The sequence below is a fragment of the Athene noctua genome, chromosome 1, assembly GCF_965140245.1.
Source record: "Athene noctua chromosome 1, bAthNoc1.hap1.1, whole genome shotgun sequence".
NCBI lineage: Eukaryota > Metazoa > Chordata > Aves > Strigiformes > Strigidae > Athene > Athene noctua.
Genome location: NC_134037.1, coordinates 100,394,673 through 100,409,514, shown reverse-complemented (window position 1 = coordinate 100,409,514; position 14,842 = coordinate 100,394,673). Strand labels below are relative to the sequence as shown.

Genomic DNA, 14,842 nt, shown 5'->3' with positions numbered 1-14,842 from the left:
AAAATTAAAACACATTGCAAAAGAAGGCAGCTAACAAGCAAGGGCTGACTGTATTGCCTCTACTACTTCTATGAAATGAAACCACTGATGTGTTCTACAGACCAGCGCACAACATAATTCAGTTTGTATATAGAAATACTATTTCACCCTGAAATCCCTTTATCCCTAGGCTCTCCATACGCCCCACTCTATTTTGCACATCAAGGTCTATGCTGACCTTGCATTAGGGGAGCGTGAAGTCGTTGGCTCCAAAGAATCAAGCTGTCTGTACTTTGGTATATAACCTGAGAGACTATTTCCCATCTCAGTATGATCTTGCCTAATTAAACTAATCTATTCAACACACATTGCTTTAGAAGAAGGAAATCAATATTGGGAACATATTTTCTGAAAGACCTCTGACCTGTCCATTAACACAGTTTGATTCTAATGCTACTAGGCTTCAGAGAACATGGCTCTGTTTTCCTGACATTTCTGAGAGGCAGCAGTGATGGCATATGGGATGCTAGTATACTATATTGCAATGCGGTGATTTACTTGAATAACTTACATTTGGTGAATTTGAATTAAGATAGATATTGTGGAAATTTAATTCTTAGTTGTGCTTCTTAATGCCTATACATTAGACAGAGAGCTTTCAGTAAGTATGAGGAAATAATTAAAAAAAAAAAAAATCTGTCTTCTGCTGTTTATAGCAAAAGTAGGTTAAGTTGAGCACCTGAGTGTAAGGGAAGTTCTAGTATTACAATATACAGATTGTGGAATTAGGGAAGGTTAGTTTTGTTTGGGTATGAACTTCTAAGTACAGCAAGGAGAAGTCTACAAAATCTAACTGTGGTCTTCAACACAAACACGAAATCAGCTTGTGTGTCCCTGCACGTGAGGGAAGGTAAAAGGGTAATTAACATAGTACATGAAAAAATGAATGGGTTTTATTAGTCCTGGTAACAAGATATTGTAAGTCTAACCTACACTGTGATCAAGCCAAGTGTGTAAGTTAATCAAGACCTTCACTAAAGTATTTCTGTTAACACTTTCATCTTACCAGTGGGAATTATTTATAAAACTGTTTTCCACTGCTAGCATGACAAGGTGATCATTAACACAGCACAGACCACGCGAAGGAACAAAATTAAAAAAGCATGCAAAAGTGGCATTACACTGGTACTGTAAGCAAATGCCATAAATAATTCTGCTCCTCAAGGTGATTTCAACAGTCTTGCTCTAAATCTAAGAAATCAAAAGCCCTTTATAAAAAGTCTAATTCTCAAAATTTAAATTTCTAGGCTTGTCTAACTTGACTTTCTCGTGCATAAGAAATCAATTTGTTCAAGCCAGTTTTGAGTTCCCCTTGTAAGAGCTCATTTGGAACTGATTATAGGTAAAAAAAAGACATTGAGTTTTACACATCTTGGGTTTTGAAGTCAGAGCCCATTGTGTCCCACAACGGCTTCCCACCTCCCCACCAAAACACTAGGAATTAAAGCAACCAAATCAGTGGGAAGGCTACGGCTCAGGGAATTGGTGATACAATAAGAACACCTTTCATTCTAGGGTGCTGTTTGGACTCTTGGCACATGTAGGTACTATCTTGGTCATTAAAAATGCCAAGTGCTGACTTAAGTGAAAACAAGCTGGTGGTTTATGTTAGTTTGCAAAGGTATTTGTATTCCCTACCTCACTCCCACCCACACATACACAAATGAAATTCTGTGTGCAAAAACCTGCCTGCAGAGATGTATCATATCTCCCCATTGTTGGTCAAATACCTCTCAGTGCAAAATGACACTACAAACAAATACCAATATCCTACATGCATGTCTTGAAATGGGGCACAGACCTTTCACAGGACGAATATTTTGCACAGGGCTCAGCACAAGTTTTCAGTATTGTTCTTTCAGAGGTGGTATCTTACAATGCAAAGGGCAGAACAAGAGGAAATTTGCACTGCTGATATCCGTTCAATCTCTGCTGCTGAAAGACTGAGACCTTCATTCTCCACAGCTGTTGATTAGCATTTTCCATAAGCAAAACACTTACAAAAAATAATTATTTCCCATAGCATTATACATGCACTTCTTAGCATACATTTTTGTATTCTTTCTATACATAATACAGATACTTAAATTAACATTTCATATATTTAGCTTAAATATGAACAGTTTGCAAACTAGATGTCTACAGTACTGAGACAGACTTCTAAAGTTTTGCGCATTTAGGGCTATGAGGTAACAAGGGTATGGAAATAATGAATTGAAAATTTGTAAAATCTAGCAAGCTCTCCAGCCCATCACGTGATTTCAGCAGGTATCTCATCTTAACCTTTATAAAGAACACCAGGTGTGCATGGGTGTGCCTACCCAAGGCTCTCCCAAATCATTCATATCAGAGCTTCTAGAATACGGTTCTCAGCTGCACTGTTCGTGAAGTTGATATTCAGGATACCAGAAACATCAGAGATGTTGGGCCATATTAATTTGGACTTCTACATCTGAAGCAATCTGAGGAGGAGGGAGACAGTTGCAGACTATGGGTAACTAAAGCCTTTTTGTGCACAGTCCCAGTTAGAACAGCACCTGATTTGTTCCAGCTTTCACCTGTGCTGGGTAACGAATGATCGAAAAGTTACCACCGACTTCCATATCCCGATTTTCAACTGTGTCTAACCCCTGGTTAGATGCTCTGAGAAAGTGAGCTCCCTATAAAAGGAAATTTTCTTTTCAATTGTATGCAACTCCCTTTCATCCCTCCAGTGTTGTTCTTTTCCCTATTCTCTTTTTGCAATTCCTAACTGTTAAACAATTCTTGAAGTAACAGGATTTCTATTGTTGTTTGGCTGACTGTTTTGCAACACAATGTAGAATTTTTTTTTTTTTTTTTTTAAAAAAAGTCCCCTATATCAAACTGCTCAGATCTGTAGCCATTGGTCTTTCAAAAAGAAATCTCTTGGGACAGCTTTACCCTTTCATAGCAGCAGTGAAACAGGAGCAGTATAGAGAACTGCGGCAACTGTTCAGCAAAACAATGCAATTTGTGCCCTGATTTTAATTTTACAGATGAAGGGACAGCTACAACATTATTATTGCAAGTTTCATTTCATTTTTTTGAAACAATAAAATTGGAGTTCATTTATTCAAATAATACATATAATTCAAATAATACAAATAATTGGTATAACAAGAGCTGAATATAGTACCAAAATGTCATACAGATTGTAGGCCATGTTCTGCAGTCTTCATATATCTTGGAACCTCTATTATGTTTCTAAATAAATCTCTTAATATTTCAGAATTCCAGATATGATTAAAAAGCTGAACATTTTTGTTGATTCTTAGCAGACCCACAATTAGCAACACAGAATGCCAGTTACAAAAAGCAAGCAAGCAACCACAACAAAAATCCACAACTACTCTTCAAGACCTAGCTGTAAAAACTAGTCAAGGTAGGGTGGACAATACAATTTATTTTCACCTGGTGTTCCTTGACATTCTTTCACACCCTTGTGAACAGAGTACTTTTGTTCCAAAGCCCTACCTCTTCTGTACTTCCAGCTCGTTCACAGAAAGCACAAAATAGCTCTGTTCAGAAGACTGCGATCAGTCCTTCAGTTTTTGTTTACTCCTGGTGAGGCTGATTTTGCACAGGTTACTGGCCTGGCTTGCAAAACTATTTTTTCAGTGAAGATAATTAACACCGTTGCTTACTTTTTCTGTAATTAATCCAGGAGTAAAAAGCAAACCAATAAAAGAAACGCACACACATTTTTTTTTTTTTAACCCCTAAAATACCATAGATATCCCTCAGAAATAAAGTGCAACGTTTTAAAAGCAGAAGGTGATCAACAGTGGTGCTATTTTGTTTTGATACAAAAGGGCACACACTTGTTAAGCTACCAGGGACAATACTTTTACAGCATGTATCAGAAAACCTGGTTTCATAAGCCCAGGAAGTTTCATAAAAAACTACAGGAGGGCGTGAATTCACTTTGGCTTCAACTAAACGGTTCTTCATTAATATTTTACTCAGACACAAAGACTCCAAGTTTAGTAGGTAGGCTGTGGACAGCAAACAGCCTTCCTCTGTGTCAGCTTTATGACTAAAGAGGAAAGAACCGGCACCAGAAAGAAAAAAAACCACACAAAAGCAGTCAATATATCCAGTGATGGGTCCCTGGGCCCAAAGGTCATTACCAAAGAGCCATCTGAACAAAAATATTTGAGCCCATTTTCTATCTTTTTCAGCCAACTTTTCTCTGTATCTAAGGGCAACAGCTAAACATTATTCAAGAGTCACAATTAAACCAGGAAACAATCATACTACAAATGCAATCTAAAAGACCTCAATTACTTCCCAGTCGGATCTTCCAAAAGTTTTCATAACAGGATATTTTTTAGGGTATAAAACTAGAATGTCAGATATAAAAGAAATGTTATTACAAAGACCCAAAATATACCTATTAGCACAAAAATATGATACAACTAGGCTACAGGTCAAATCTGCTCCTGAAACAGCCCTATGTATATTCTAGCAGAGACAACAGATGAATTCGTTTACACTCCTAGACCTCAATTCTTTCATCCTTGTATTTGACCTGTAATTGTTACCTTCTTGGAACTATTACAACAGATGTAAAAAAAACCCCAAATTACAGCTTCTAGCCACAGCAAGTATTTCATAATCTCTACCACGTGTCATTTTGCTTTCTGGAATAAACTTCTTAAATGTAAGGTCACCATAGTCATCAGGTGGTTACCAACTAGCACAGGTATTTACCATCTATTTAGTTTGCCAGGATTTAAATGGTCATTGTTACACATTTGTCTCCCTGCACAAATCCTACTCTGTGCATGTGTGTCAGGAAGTATTCACCATTTAAAGCATGGAAGGGTAAAAAAGATGCAGCCAGAGGTATGGTCCCTTAAGCAGAAGGCTGAACAGTCAGCGTTTCAAGGAGAAACTTGTCCTGTTTCTCTGTGAACCCTAGTCTACTTATGATCCTACAATTACAGATAGCATAAGTGCATTATCAGTGATGTTACCCTCCATGGTTTACAGTACTTTTCAGTAACATCTAGTGCACTTCACCGTGCAGAGTGTTCTAATAATTCTCGGCAGCACACCCGCTGCCTCCCTTGCTAGGACCTGCTTCAGAGGATTCCCAGAATACACACGCAGCTGTTCGACCTTCCCTCCTGTCCTCAACATGACTTATCTAATACAACTGAAGAGATGTCATCACCTTACAGTGTCTCTGAATAAAAAATTCGACACCATATTTGAATATAATACTACAAACTGCTGCCACTACTTTACACCTCTCCACTGAGGCTGCAAGAAGTAATGCTTTTAACACAGACTATTACATAGACTCCATGCACAATGTTTTGAAAATAAATTTCATTTGTAGAAAATCATCTCATTCTGCAACAGAAGCAGCTTTACCTTCCTGTGATTTTTTTTCAGCTTTTGATTGTATCACATCTTTATCATACTCTCTTTGCCTGGATGAGTCTTGTCTGTGTCCCTTTTCTGCTTTCCACTGCTTAAAGGCCATTTGGATAAATGCCACCTCCCATTTAAATCCTAACATTCAGCTCAAAAGACTCCTCTATCATAGCAGGCTTAGAAATCTAGTTCTGTTTAGTGAGCTGCACATCTAGTTATCAGAATGCAGTTATCAAGAAGACTGTCAAAGCAGAAGAAATTCTGGAGCTGATCCCAGAAAGAAAAATTTCATTAACCTTCCTTCCACTTGTCCCCAATACAAGGAACATAAACATATTTTGGCTAACACGATTAGCAGTTTTCCATTAGTAACCCAGACAATGCTGTGAGAACTTTTGGGCCGTTCCCAAGCACCCGTGGCATATCACAAGATCTGACTGGGAAATTTTTTTGACCAACAGATTCCAAAATTCTAAGAGACTCTCAAGATAGCTTTAAAATCATGGACAGCAGTAAGTATTTTTTAAATGCTCTTTCCAATTTGCTGTTTTTTTCCCTACCCAGTGCAGTAGGAATGACCTGAAATTGTTCCAGTTGTGGGAAGCTCTTAACTTTCTGCCCCATAGCACCTGATGTCATGTACCTAAAAAAAAGATGTCCTATCTTCTGTATGCAGCTGTAACCATCCACAGCACTACCAACCAACCTCCATTTTCAGGCTGCCTAGTGGAAGAGTTCCAGACAGCAGTTTCAGCACAGCTCTTTCTACACACAAATTCTGACTTCATGCTTTTTGCAACCCCTCCATCAAATCTCTAAATAGAGAAGAAATTAAAATCTCAGAATAGAGAAGAAAATGTACAAGTTTGACTTAAATTAAGAAAATGAAATAATCTACAATCCTGCCACAGACTTGTTAATGCATCCTCAAACCTGTTTGCATGCATTTAGTTCCCAAGTTTATGTTCAGGTAATTGCCACTTATTCCTCAAAGCCAGGCAGCTGCCAGAACTGGTTTTAAGAGCCACAACTAAAGGAGTTGTCTGGGGCCTCAGAGGTCTATTAGCCTAACCTGAACATCAGGGCAAGTCATCCAGTGCATGAGAAAAGTTGAACCCTACATATTAATCTTTGTCCAGGATCAGAGCAACGTGACACTTGTTTTATTCACCACAGTCCTCTCATGGCTATGCCAGCACAGAAGCAAATCAAAAAGTGGGAAAGCTGTCCCCAAGTTTGGCAAGAGGATGAACACATTAGTCATATGAAAAGGGGAGTTCTGAACAGCTTGTTAGCATCTCTCATTTATATGCTTCATCAGGAGAAAGACAGCAACTCAAAAGCTGCGTATTGCACACACCAATGGTGCACAGGTTCTAACCCACAGTTACTTTCCATCTCCAGTCCCACAGTATGGACTAGCACTTCGTAAGTAAACAGGTCTGGGCAGAGGAGGGTTAACTCAACATGCTGATGAACTAAGAAATCTATTTAACACATTTACCCAGTAGTAAACATGTGGAAGAAAAGCTCCTTTTGCTATGGCCAAAGTTGCATGTACTTTAAAGAATAGTTTGAAAACAGTTTCAAATGCCGACAAGCAGTTTAGGTAACAAATAAAGTAAAATATGTTTTACTGTTTCCCATGCAATATGTGGGATGCTCTTATCATGCAGCTGAAACTATCAATGACAATGCTTTTTTAGCATTTTAGGTTTGCCCAGCATTTACTCTTAGCTGTTTCACTAGCAACTGGAGCAGATTAAATCCGAGTCACTTGTCCTGAAATACTTCATGGATCAGTTGTAAAGGACATTTGGGGTACAAGTTTTGGGATCATGCCAGTCTCCCATGATTTGCTGATATCACCTGTGGTGTTGATGATGAGTGCCAGACCATTGTGCTGCATTAACATCACACAGACTGCATTTATCTCTTATCTCTCACACAAGTGATTTAGTAGATCTTCATAGGGCACATATGTATGAAAACTCTGCACAGCTTTAGGTTCACTGAGGAAGATTTTTGGAGAATAGTCTGATGTTCTCTTAACCTCTTTCCTACCTCTGCTAAGGCTTATTTACATCACCCTCCCAAAAAAACCCATGCAGGAAAGCCTTCTTGTGCACACCTTCACGATAGAGACACTTACTCTAGATAAATGAAATTTTAGTTTATTTTTAATTTAACTTCTATATTCATGATGCGTGAAAAAACAGAGGCACAAGAAACAAGCAACTTTGCTCTTCTTCATGCCAAGGAGACAGCACGTTTCACAAAGATAAAGGTTCTACTCAGTCAAATGCTGAAGTCTAGAAAGGAATTCAAAGTCACCTTGAAAATGCTTTACTTCTTTAATCTAATTAAATAATATTCCCCCCCACACACACACCACATTTTAACTTCTCTCTTTACTCACATTTATAGTCTCTCATCAATAAGCAAAATAAAAGTTGCTGGAAGGCTCCTACATGCATTTAGTCTGATACAGTAAGATAGGGCTGAGATACCATAGGCCACTAAAACACAAAGCAATACTCAACAATGAAGTCTTCCACAAGAATGTCAATCCAGTCTGCTCTGTAGAACAGTGCCACTCCCTTCCCAAGAGGATGTTCTTGGGAAGGGAAGTCAGCTTCTTCAAACAAGCCAGCTAATAATGTTTTTTTTTGCTGCTGATTCAAAAAATAGGACATCTGTAATTTTCACTGATTTATTTTTTATTTTTTTTCCCCCCCCCTGAAGACAAAAAGTAGACTCTATCAGGAAGGAAACAACCATCAAGAGAAGAATCACAGTGCTTTGCATTGCCTTCTGTTCAGAAACTCCTGTCAGGGAAGTATCATCTATTGCTCATGTCGTGAGCATGTGAATTGGTAACAGAAGGAACAGGATTCATATACCTGAATTTTGGATAAGATCAGCAATATGTTTAAAACTGACTACATCATTTATAGCCCCCATCCTATTCTCAGAATTACTTAAGAACTAAGAGAAATAACAACATTGGACTGATTTTCAATGTTTTCAACACTTACAACATACCCAGTGACAGTGGTGCTCAGAGTGGCCATTTACCTAGGTTGTGCTGAACAATGCTCTGCTGCAGACACACAGCTCCAGTCCATGAGCTAACTTGCTCATCTCTACACAATCCTGCTATTTCACAGTCAACACTGAAGTTTCCTGAATGCCTAAGATTATATTCAAGAAGAATATTTAGGCTGCTATATCATTCAGGCACTTTCAAAAGTTCATTAATCTAATCACTCAAGTTCATGAATCTAATTGCTCATCTAAGCTTGATTCAGCTCAATTTTAAAAAATCAGCTAAATTGGTGCTAATGCTGACAACACTGAAATGCAATTAAACCCATTTAAGGTTAATTTGGTAATTTACCAACATAAGGGTTCAGCTGACTAAAGGTATTTTTTCATATATAATTTTACAGAATTGCACTGGCTTAGCAATAACAGCAAAAAATAGTTTATTCAAACTTCTCTAATACTGACAAGCTCGTAATTTTACTTAAGGTAATGTTTCTCTAAATAAAAAAAAAAGCCATAGAAGAAAATTACACCAGTGAATAAAATTTTCGTTCTAGCACTCAGTTACTTGAATTTTTCAGTCTATTGAGTAAAGCGATCATCAGTAGAGAAAGAAAATTCCCATTTCCCATTTTACAAGAAGGAATAAATGATATTCCTTCTTGTAAGGAGTAACCCTCTTGGATAAGAAATGCTGCTGTGAATAGGTCTAGACTTTACACAGCCATGGGTCACTAATTCAATTAGATTTCAAAGCAGCTATTCTACATTTACACTGAATACAATACTTCCTGTACCCTCCCTCATACTAAAAGGAATAAAACAATCCCCCAGAAGTTTACACCTCAATGCATGAGGAAACAACAACAAAGTGTACATACAATACCTTGAGTTACAGATGGGGTTTATATTGTTCAAGTTATTAGGGAAACCTTAACTACCTGCTAAGTTGGTATTTTTAGCGAGAATAACAAAAGGTTTTTTCCTTTCTAGTGAGATAGGATTCGGTTTGACCTGCTCTGCTCAGAAAATGACTGCTGTCAACCAACCTCAGTAACTTCCCCTTATGATTATGAGCTTTTACATGTATTACAAAATTAAATCAAGCTTCTCTATATGTATTAAAAAAAAAAAAAAAAAAAAAAGAACTTCACTGGTAACAGTGGAAGTCCTTGCCATCTTTAAAAAAATAGTAGATTTTATAGGGGTTTTCTTAGGGGGTGAAGGGTAGGGCAGAGCAAGGACTCTGTGTATCAGTGTTTGTGCTTCTGTGCTTTTCTCCTTTCAAACGAAAATGGGGGCAATTTTCACAGCGTTCTTGAATCACATTTGTTCCCCTGCATTTCAGACTCTGCAAGGTTACTGCTCTCATAATTTGAGTGATCCAAAGCTGCATGGATTAGTCATTTGAGAAAATTGGGGGGTTTGCCCTCACTAAAAGCCATGAGGGAGTAACAAGAAAACAAGTTCATATTCTCTTCCAGGAGCTCATATAACATTTCAAAGAATGACACAAATAGGAGATGTTACTGGAAGTGAAACCACAGTAATAGATGTGATCATTTACCTATAGTTTCACCATCTATAAATGACCTGAAAATACCTATTATTTGACACTGTCATACTGCTACACATTTGTACTGTTACTCAGCAACATACAAAGGAAAAATGTCCTGTAACAACAATGAACAATCTATGCAGATAACTTTGCTATTATTAATGGTCCAACCTTACGTATCTTACTCTGCTGCAGCACAATACAAATTCTGTCTTGCTCCAGCTGTTACACAAAAGTATACACCCTTTCATAACTCTTTCACAGGAAAACCAGATGCCAGCTTGTACCATGCGTGAAGGGCAGGGGCAGTTGTCAGGCTATAAACAGGGATTCCTTTGGATCTCACATATAAAGGAAACATTTAAGGTGTTGATTCCCTAAGCCGACAACACAGTTCTTCTGTAGGCAGCTACTACCTTACATGTTGTGTACACAGCAAGAGAGAGAATTCTGTGAAGAGTGGTACAATGATGACAAGTGACAATTTCTGGCAAGTCCAGTGCTTGGATGTTGTGGAAAGCATTCCCACACTCTGCACAGCGAATTAACAGCAGTAAAAGGTGTAACACACCATAACATATTTCTACAACACAGTATTGCTGGAAATGTAATTGCTACTAGGACACAAACATTTTTGATGCACAAATGAAGCTGAAATGGTAATAGTCTCTTTGTTCTTCCATGTTAGCTAGTGGGGATGGCAGTGAAATAAAACTGAAACAATTGCAGAATGTATGAAAATGGGTTTCTAAACAACTATTCCTCTTTCTGATCTCGAGTCATCTTTCTTTCTGATCTCATGATAAAACTGCTGGGCCACAATACTTGTCATTGTATAATGGAAATTCAAAGTCAGTGTAAGTTATCCAGCAATTTGTTATCAAATAAAAGGTTTAAAGAGAGTGGTTTTATGGCTTCTAATGAATTTCAGTGTATCAGCTAGATATTTTTAAATCACTGTTGTGATGAAAGAGCAGACTTTCATTATACGAAAACTGAGAAAAAATAAGTAGATATTTGAATGTAATTTAAAAATTGCCAGGACAGAGAGCACTGGTGATCCATAAAAACCTCAGACTCAAACATATTGCATACTCTCACATGCACACGAAAAGAAAGGGGGTAAATGGAAGTAACAAACAACGTTCAGAGGCAAGCTTATTTTAATCTGGTTGTAAACAAAAGCCACAGGGGCAAAACTCCTTGACCTGCCTCCCTAGAAACTAGATAGCAAAGCACAAAAAGTGAAAGGAGTTTCATGGGGGAAAAAAAGAGATCACAGGAAGGAACAATAATAATGTAAAATTGAGGTGGAAAGAAATTGGATTCTATCTTTTCAAAAGCAGCATTCTTTGCTAGTCACAGATGAAAGACACTGATTTCATTAAAAGCAGTTGAAGTGAAAGAACAGGAAGGCACAACTAAGGATAACCTAAGGGGTTAACATAAGTTTGGGGAGGGTGTCCCTATCCTAATTAGGAACACAGCAAATAAAAAAATAATTATTTCCTTGATTATGGCCACTTCTGCTTTACAAAGTGATAAGCTGTAACAGCATGCACTGAAGTGACCTTTGTATTCATTAGTAGGACAGAGCCCTCATCCAGTTACAGGGCAATATCCCTTGGCACAGGGATACAACCAGAAAGAAGGGAGAAGATACAAGGAGCCAGAGAAAAATATCCAGCACTGTACATACATTATTATACATTGTATAAAGTACCATCCTGAGACATTTGAGAATGTCCCCCCAAAGGCCAGCACTGGGGACCTGAGGCACACACATGCAGAGCTTCTTGATACTCAAGAGAGCTGTAGCTGGGACTACATAAATTGCTAGAGCTGTGATGAGAGTGCTGGAATCAGAACTGCAGGATTTAACAGGAGAGGAAAGCTGTCTGTATCCCTCCTTTTACCTTCTCCTACCCCATAGCAGTGTGCCTGAACAGCACTAGCTCAAAACCACATCTGCCACATGAGGACGTTCCTGGCTATTTCTATCTACAGTAGTGGCAAACATATATTTTAACTGCCTTTCCTTATATTTTTTTAAACCAGAGAGCTGCTTTACCTCCAGTCTAGTAAAAGTTCACATGGAGATGGCCGACTAATTTCAACTGACTGCAGACAAGTCGGTACAGGTGTTACTGGGTAGCACAGACCAGTAGGGACCACCAGTGAGAGATGAGCTTCGTAGCAAATTCCCATTTATTCACAACACATGGAAGAATGCATCAGCAAAGTGAAGCACATTAATTAGTTAAGCCTACTCGAGTTTTGTGGTTATTTTAAAATTAATAGGGTTGAGTAAACTAGGGCATGCAGACAAAAAGGCCCACATCCTCAAAAGCACATTGTGGGTACAGAGAATTGTCTTTGTTGATCTGGATCTAAATGGATTTCCAGGTCTAATAATGAATCAATGAGTTGAACACTGTTTCCCAGATTCCTATCTCTCTGTGATCAGGCTATTATAATGACCTGGGACTCAAAGAGTGCCTTCCACTACATTATATTAGATCAAAGCTGGTATTAAAGAACTTTCAAAATGTGAAATTATGTGACAGTTGACTCATCACATCAAGAACCATAAAGTTGAATACTGCTGTTGTCTTTTTTACATACCCATGTAACCACATGCGAATTATACTAAGAACAGTAAAATCAAAATAATAAAGCATGGTGGGTGTCAAACATCATAACTTGCTGTTATCTTCCATGGTATGTGTTTATAAAGACGCATGGTTCACTTTACAGTTAGCAAGATGTTTGTGATTAGAAGATAAATACTTTTGTCTCCTAACTATCCAATAATGTTTAAAAGTAAAGAAAGTTAACATACCTGTTCTTTTACTGCTCTTTTTTTCAGACTGTGCCACTTGTATAACCTCAGCAGCAGCATCCCTTACTACCAAATCTTCATTCTGCAGCAGTAGAACCACACATTTCCACATAGCAAGGGTATCAGTCAGCCCTGTGTTTATTTATGGAGGAAAAATTAGAATTCTATTTCTTACACGCATTCAAAGAAGTTACAGAGCTCTGTGTCCACACCTAAACACAACAAATGCTGTGAAATACTGAAACATGGGCAGGAGAGATGCATCAGCAAACCACATGGAAGACAACTGGCAATATGATCAAAATGTTTTCAGCATATGTGAACTTCACCTAGGTGGTTGACTCAGCCTGGTTAAACAGTGGGCAACAGGTAAGAAAATGGACCTCTCTTAATATGGGTTCAACTTTAAATTGTGGGCTCTCCAAATATTCTACAGTTTCTAGGAGTGCTGAATTCCTGTTTGGCAACAGCAAAAGTTTTGCCACTGGAGACTGACCAATGCCCTGTGATCATGGATTTGCTGTTGCAATCTGCCTGGAGCAGGAGCTGCCAAACCAAGTTTTGTTCAGATACTGACAGTAGTGCTGACCACAAATGCCATTCCCTGCAGGAAATGGCAAATGATCCCACCTCCCAAGGATCTACCTATCAACTAATCCCCATATCCACACCTCAGCCTGCCATTCACCAACGGGGCCTGCCACCCTTATACCCACTGCTGGAAGCAAGCCAGGTTTAATCCATGGGATACTTACCTGCACACAATTAAGACTCATCAGGGATAACTGCCAAGAGGGAGGAGTTCATCTGGTAAACCCCAAACAGGCAGACCCCACATACTACCCCAGTGGCAATTCACATCTCACAAGCCACACTCCACTTGCAAATTCTTGTCTCATTTAGTGGTGTCACACTAAGGATGACTAGCTGGTCACAAACTCATATGTTAGCCGGGGCACTTTTCAGCTGACTTTTCAGCTCTCCTTGAACATCCTCATGAAAGGAAACCACTGGAAGGTCTCTTTAGAGGCAGCCAGCTGTTAGATATTACTTTCTTGTGATCACAGACAACAACAGAGTCGGTGCTTCATTGCTGCACTGGTTTTCTTCAAGCATGTTATCAACAGGTCTATCAGAGGCTAGCTAGACAATTAATTGCATTTCACTGCTTGGCAAAAATTAATTGCTTGAGGTTTTACTACGAAGTGACATTCTTGTATTTCATCTAACTTCCCTATGTGGGAATAGGATGTAGTATAATTATTTCAGAAAGAAATTATTTTTTTCTAGCATGACACACCCAATAATGTTACACTGGCACGGCGAGGACAGAGTAATTACTCCCTTCTAGATACAACGGCCAGCTTTCCCACCTAAATAAGCTTCTGCTGTATCTCCAGCAGAGGTGGAAGTCTGCAAATGGATTTTCCAGACAGACTTTTTCTGAATGCTCAAGCAACATCACGGAGAAATGATGGGGTCATCCAGAACATACTCACTAGCATTCACCCTCTTCCTCTTATGAACATACTTAATGGAATCTTATGGGAATGACTGCAACTCCATTTCATACAACCACAATTTTCTTTAAATTTTACTTTCGACTATATGTGGTCAAGCAAGCTGATACAAAACAAGGCATAAAAGTCAAAACTGTTTATATGCGCATAACCCCTTTAACTTTAAAGGGAATCATTCTGGGTCTGTATCACTACAGCTAATCACCAGATCGAGATCTTGATTTTCTAAACATCTCACTGCAGTACTAACAGTTTCACAGTTGAGAAGATCCCCAGATTGACATTTCTAGGTAGTATGGAGGGTTGGCTCTGCATCTTTCCTCCCCTGGCGCAATTTTCAGAGCAAAGAGCTCGTGCAGATGGCTTGCTCACTAAGGCCATGGGGCTTTCTAGGCTATTTTGGGGGGGATTTGGGGTTTGTTTTTCTTT

The 14,842-nt window shown here is 38.6% G+C and overlaps 1 protein-coding gene across 1 annotated transcript in view; it reads right to left on the bottom strand.

The window, feature by feature from the left end:
• The window catches only part of THADA (THADA armadillo repeat containing), a 166,010-nt gene that overhangs the window by 15,250 nt on the left and 135,918 nt on the right, over nt 1-14,842 (bottom strand). Inside the window, exon 36 of the mRNA XM_074897106.1 lies at nt 12,894-13,025. Within this exon, the coding sequence (XP_074753207.1) occupies nt 12,894-13,025 (132 nt within the window). The remainder of the gene's footprint in view (nt 1-12,893; nt 13,026-14,842) is intronic.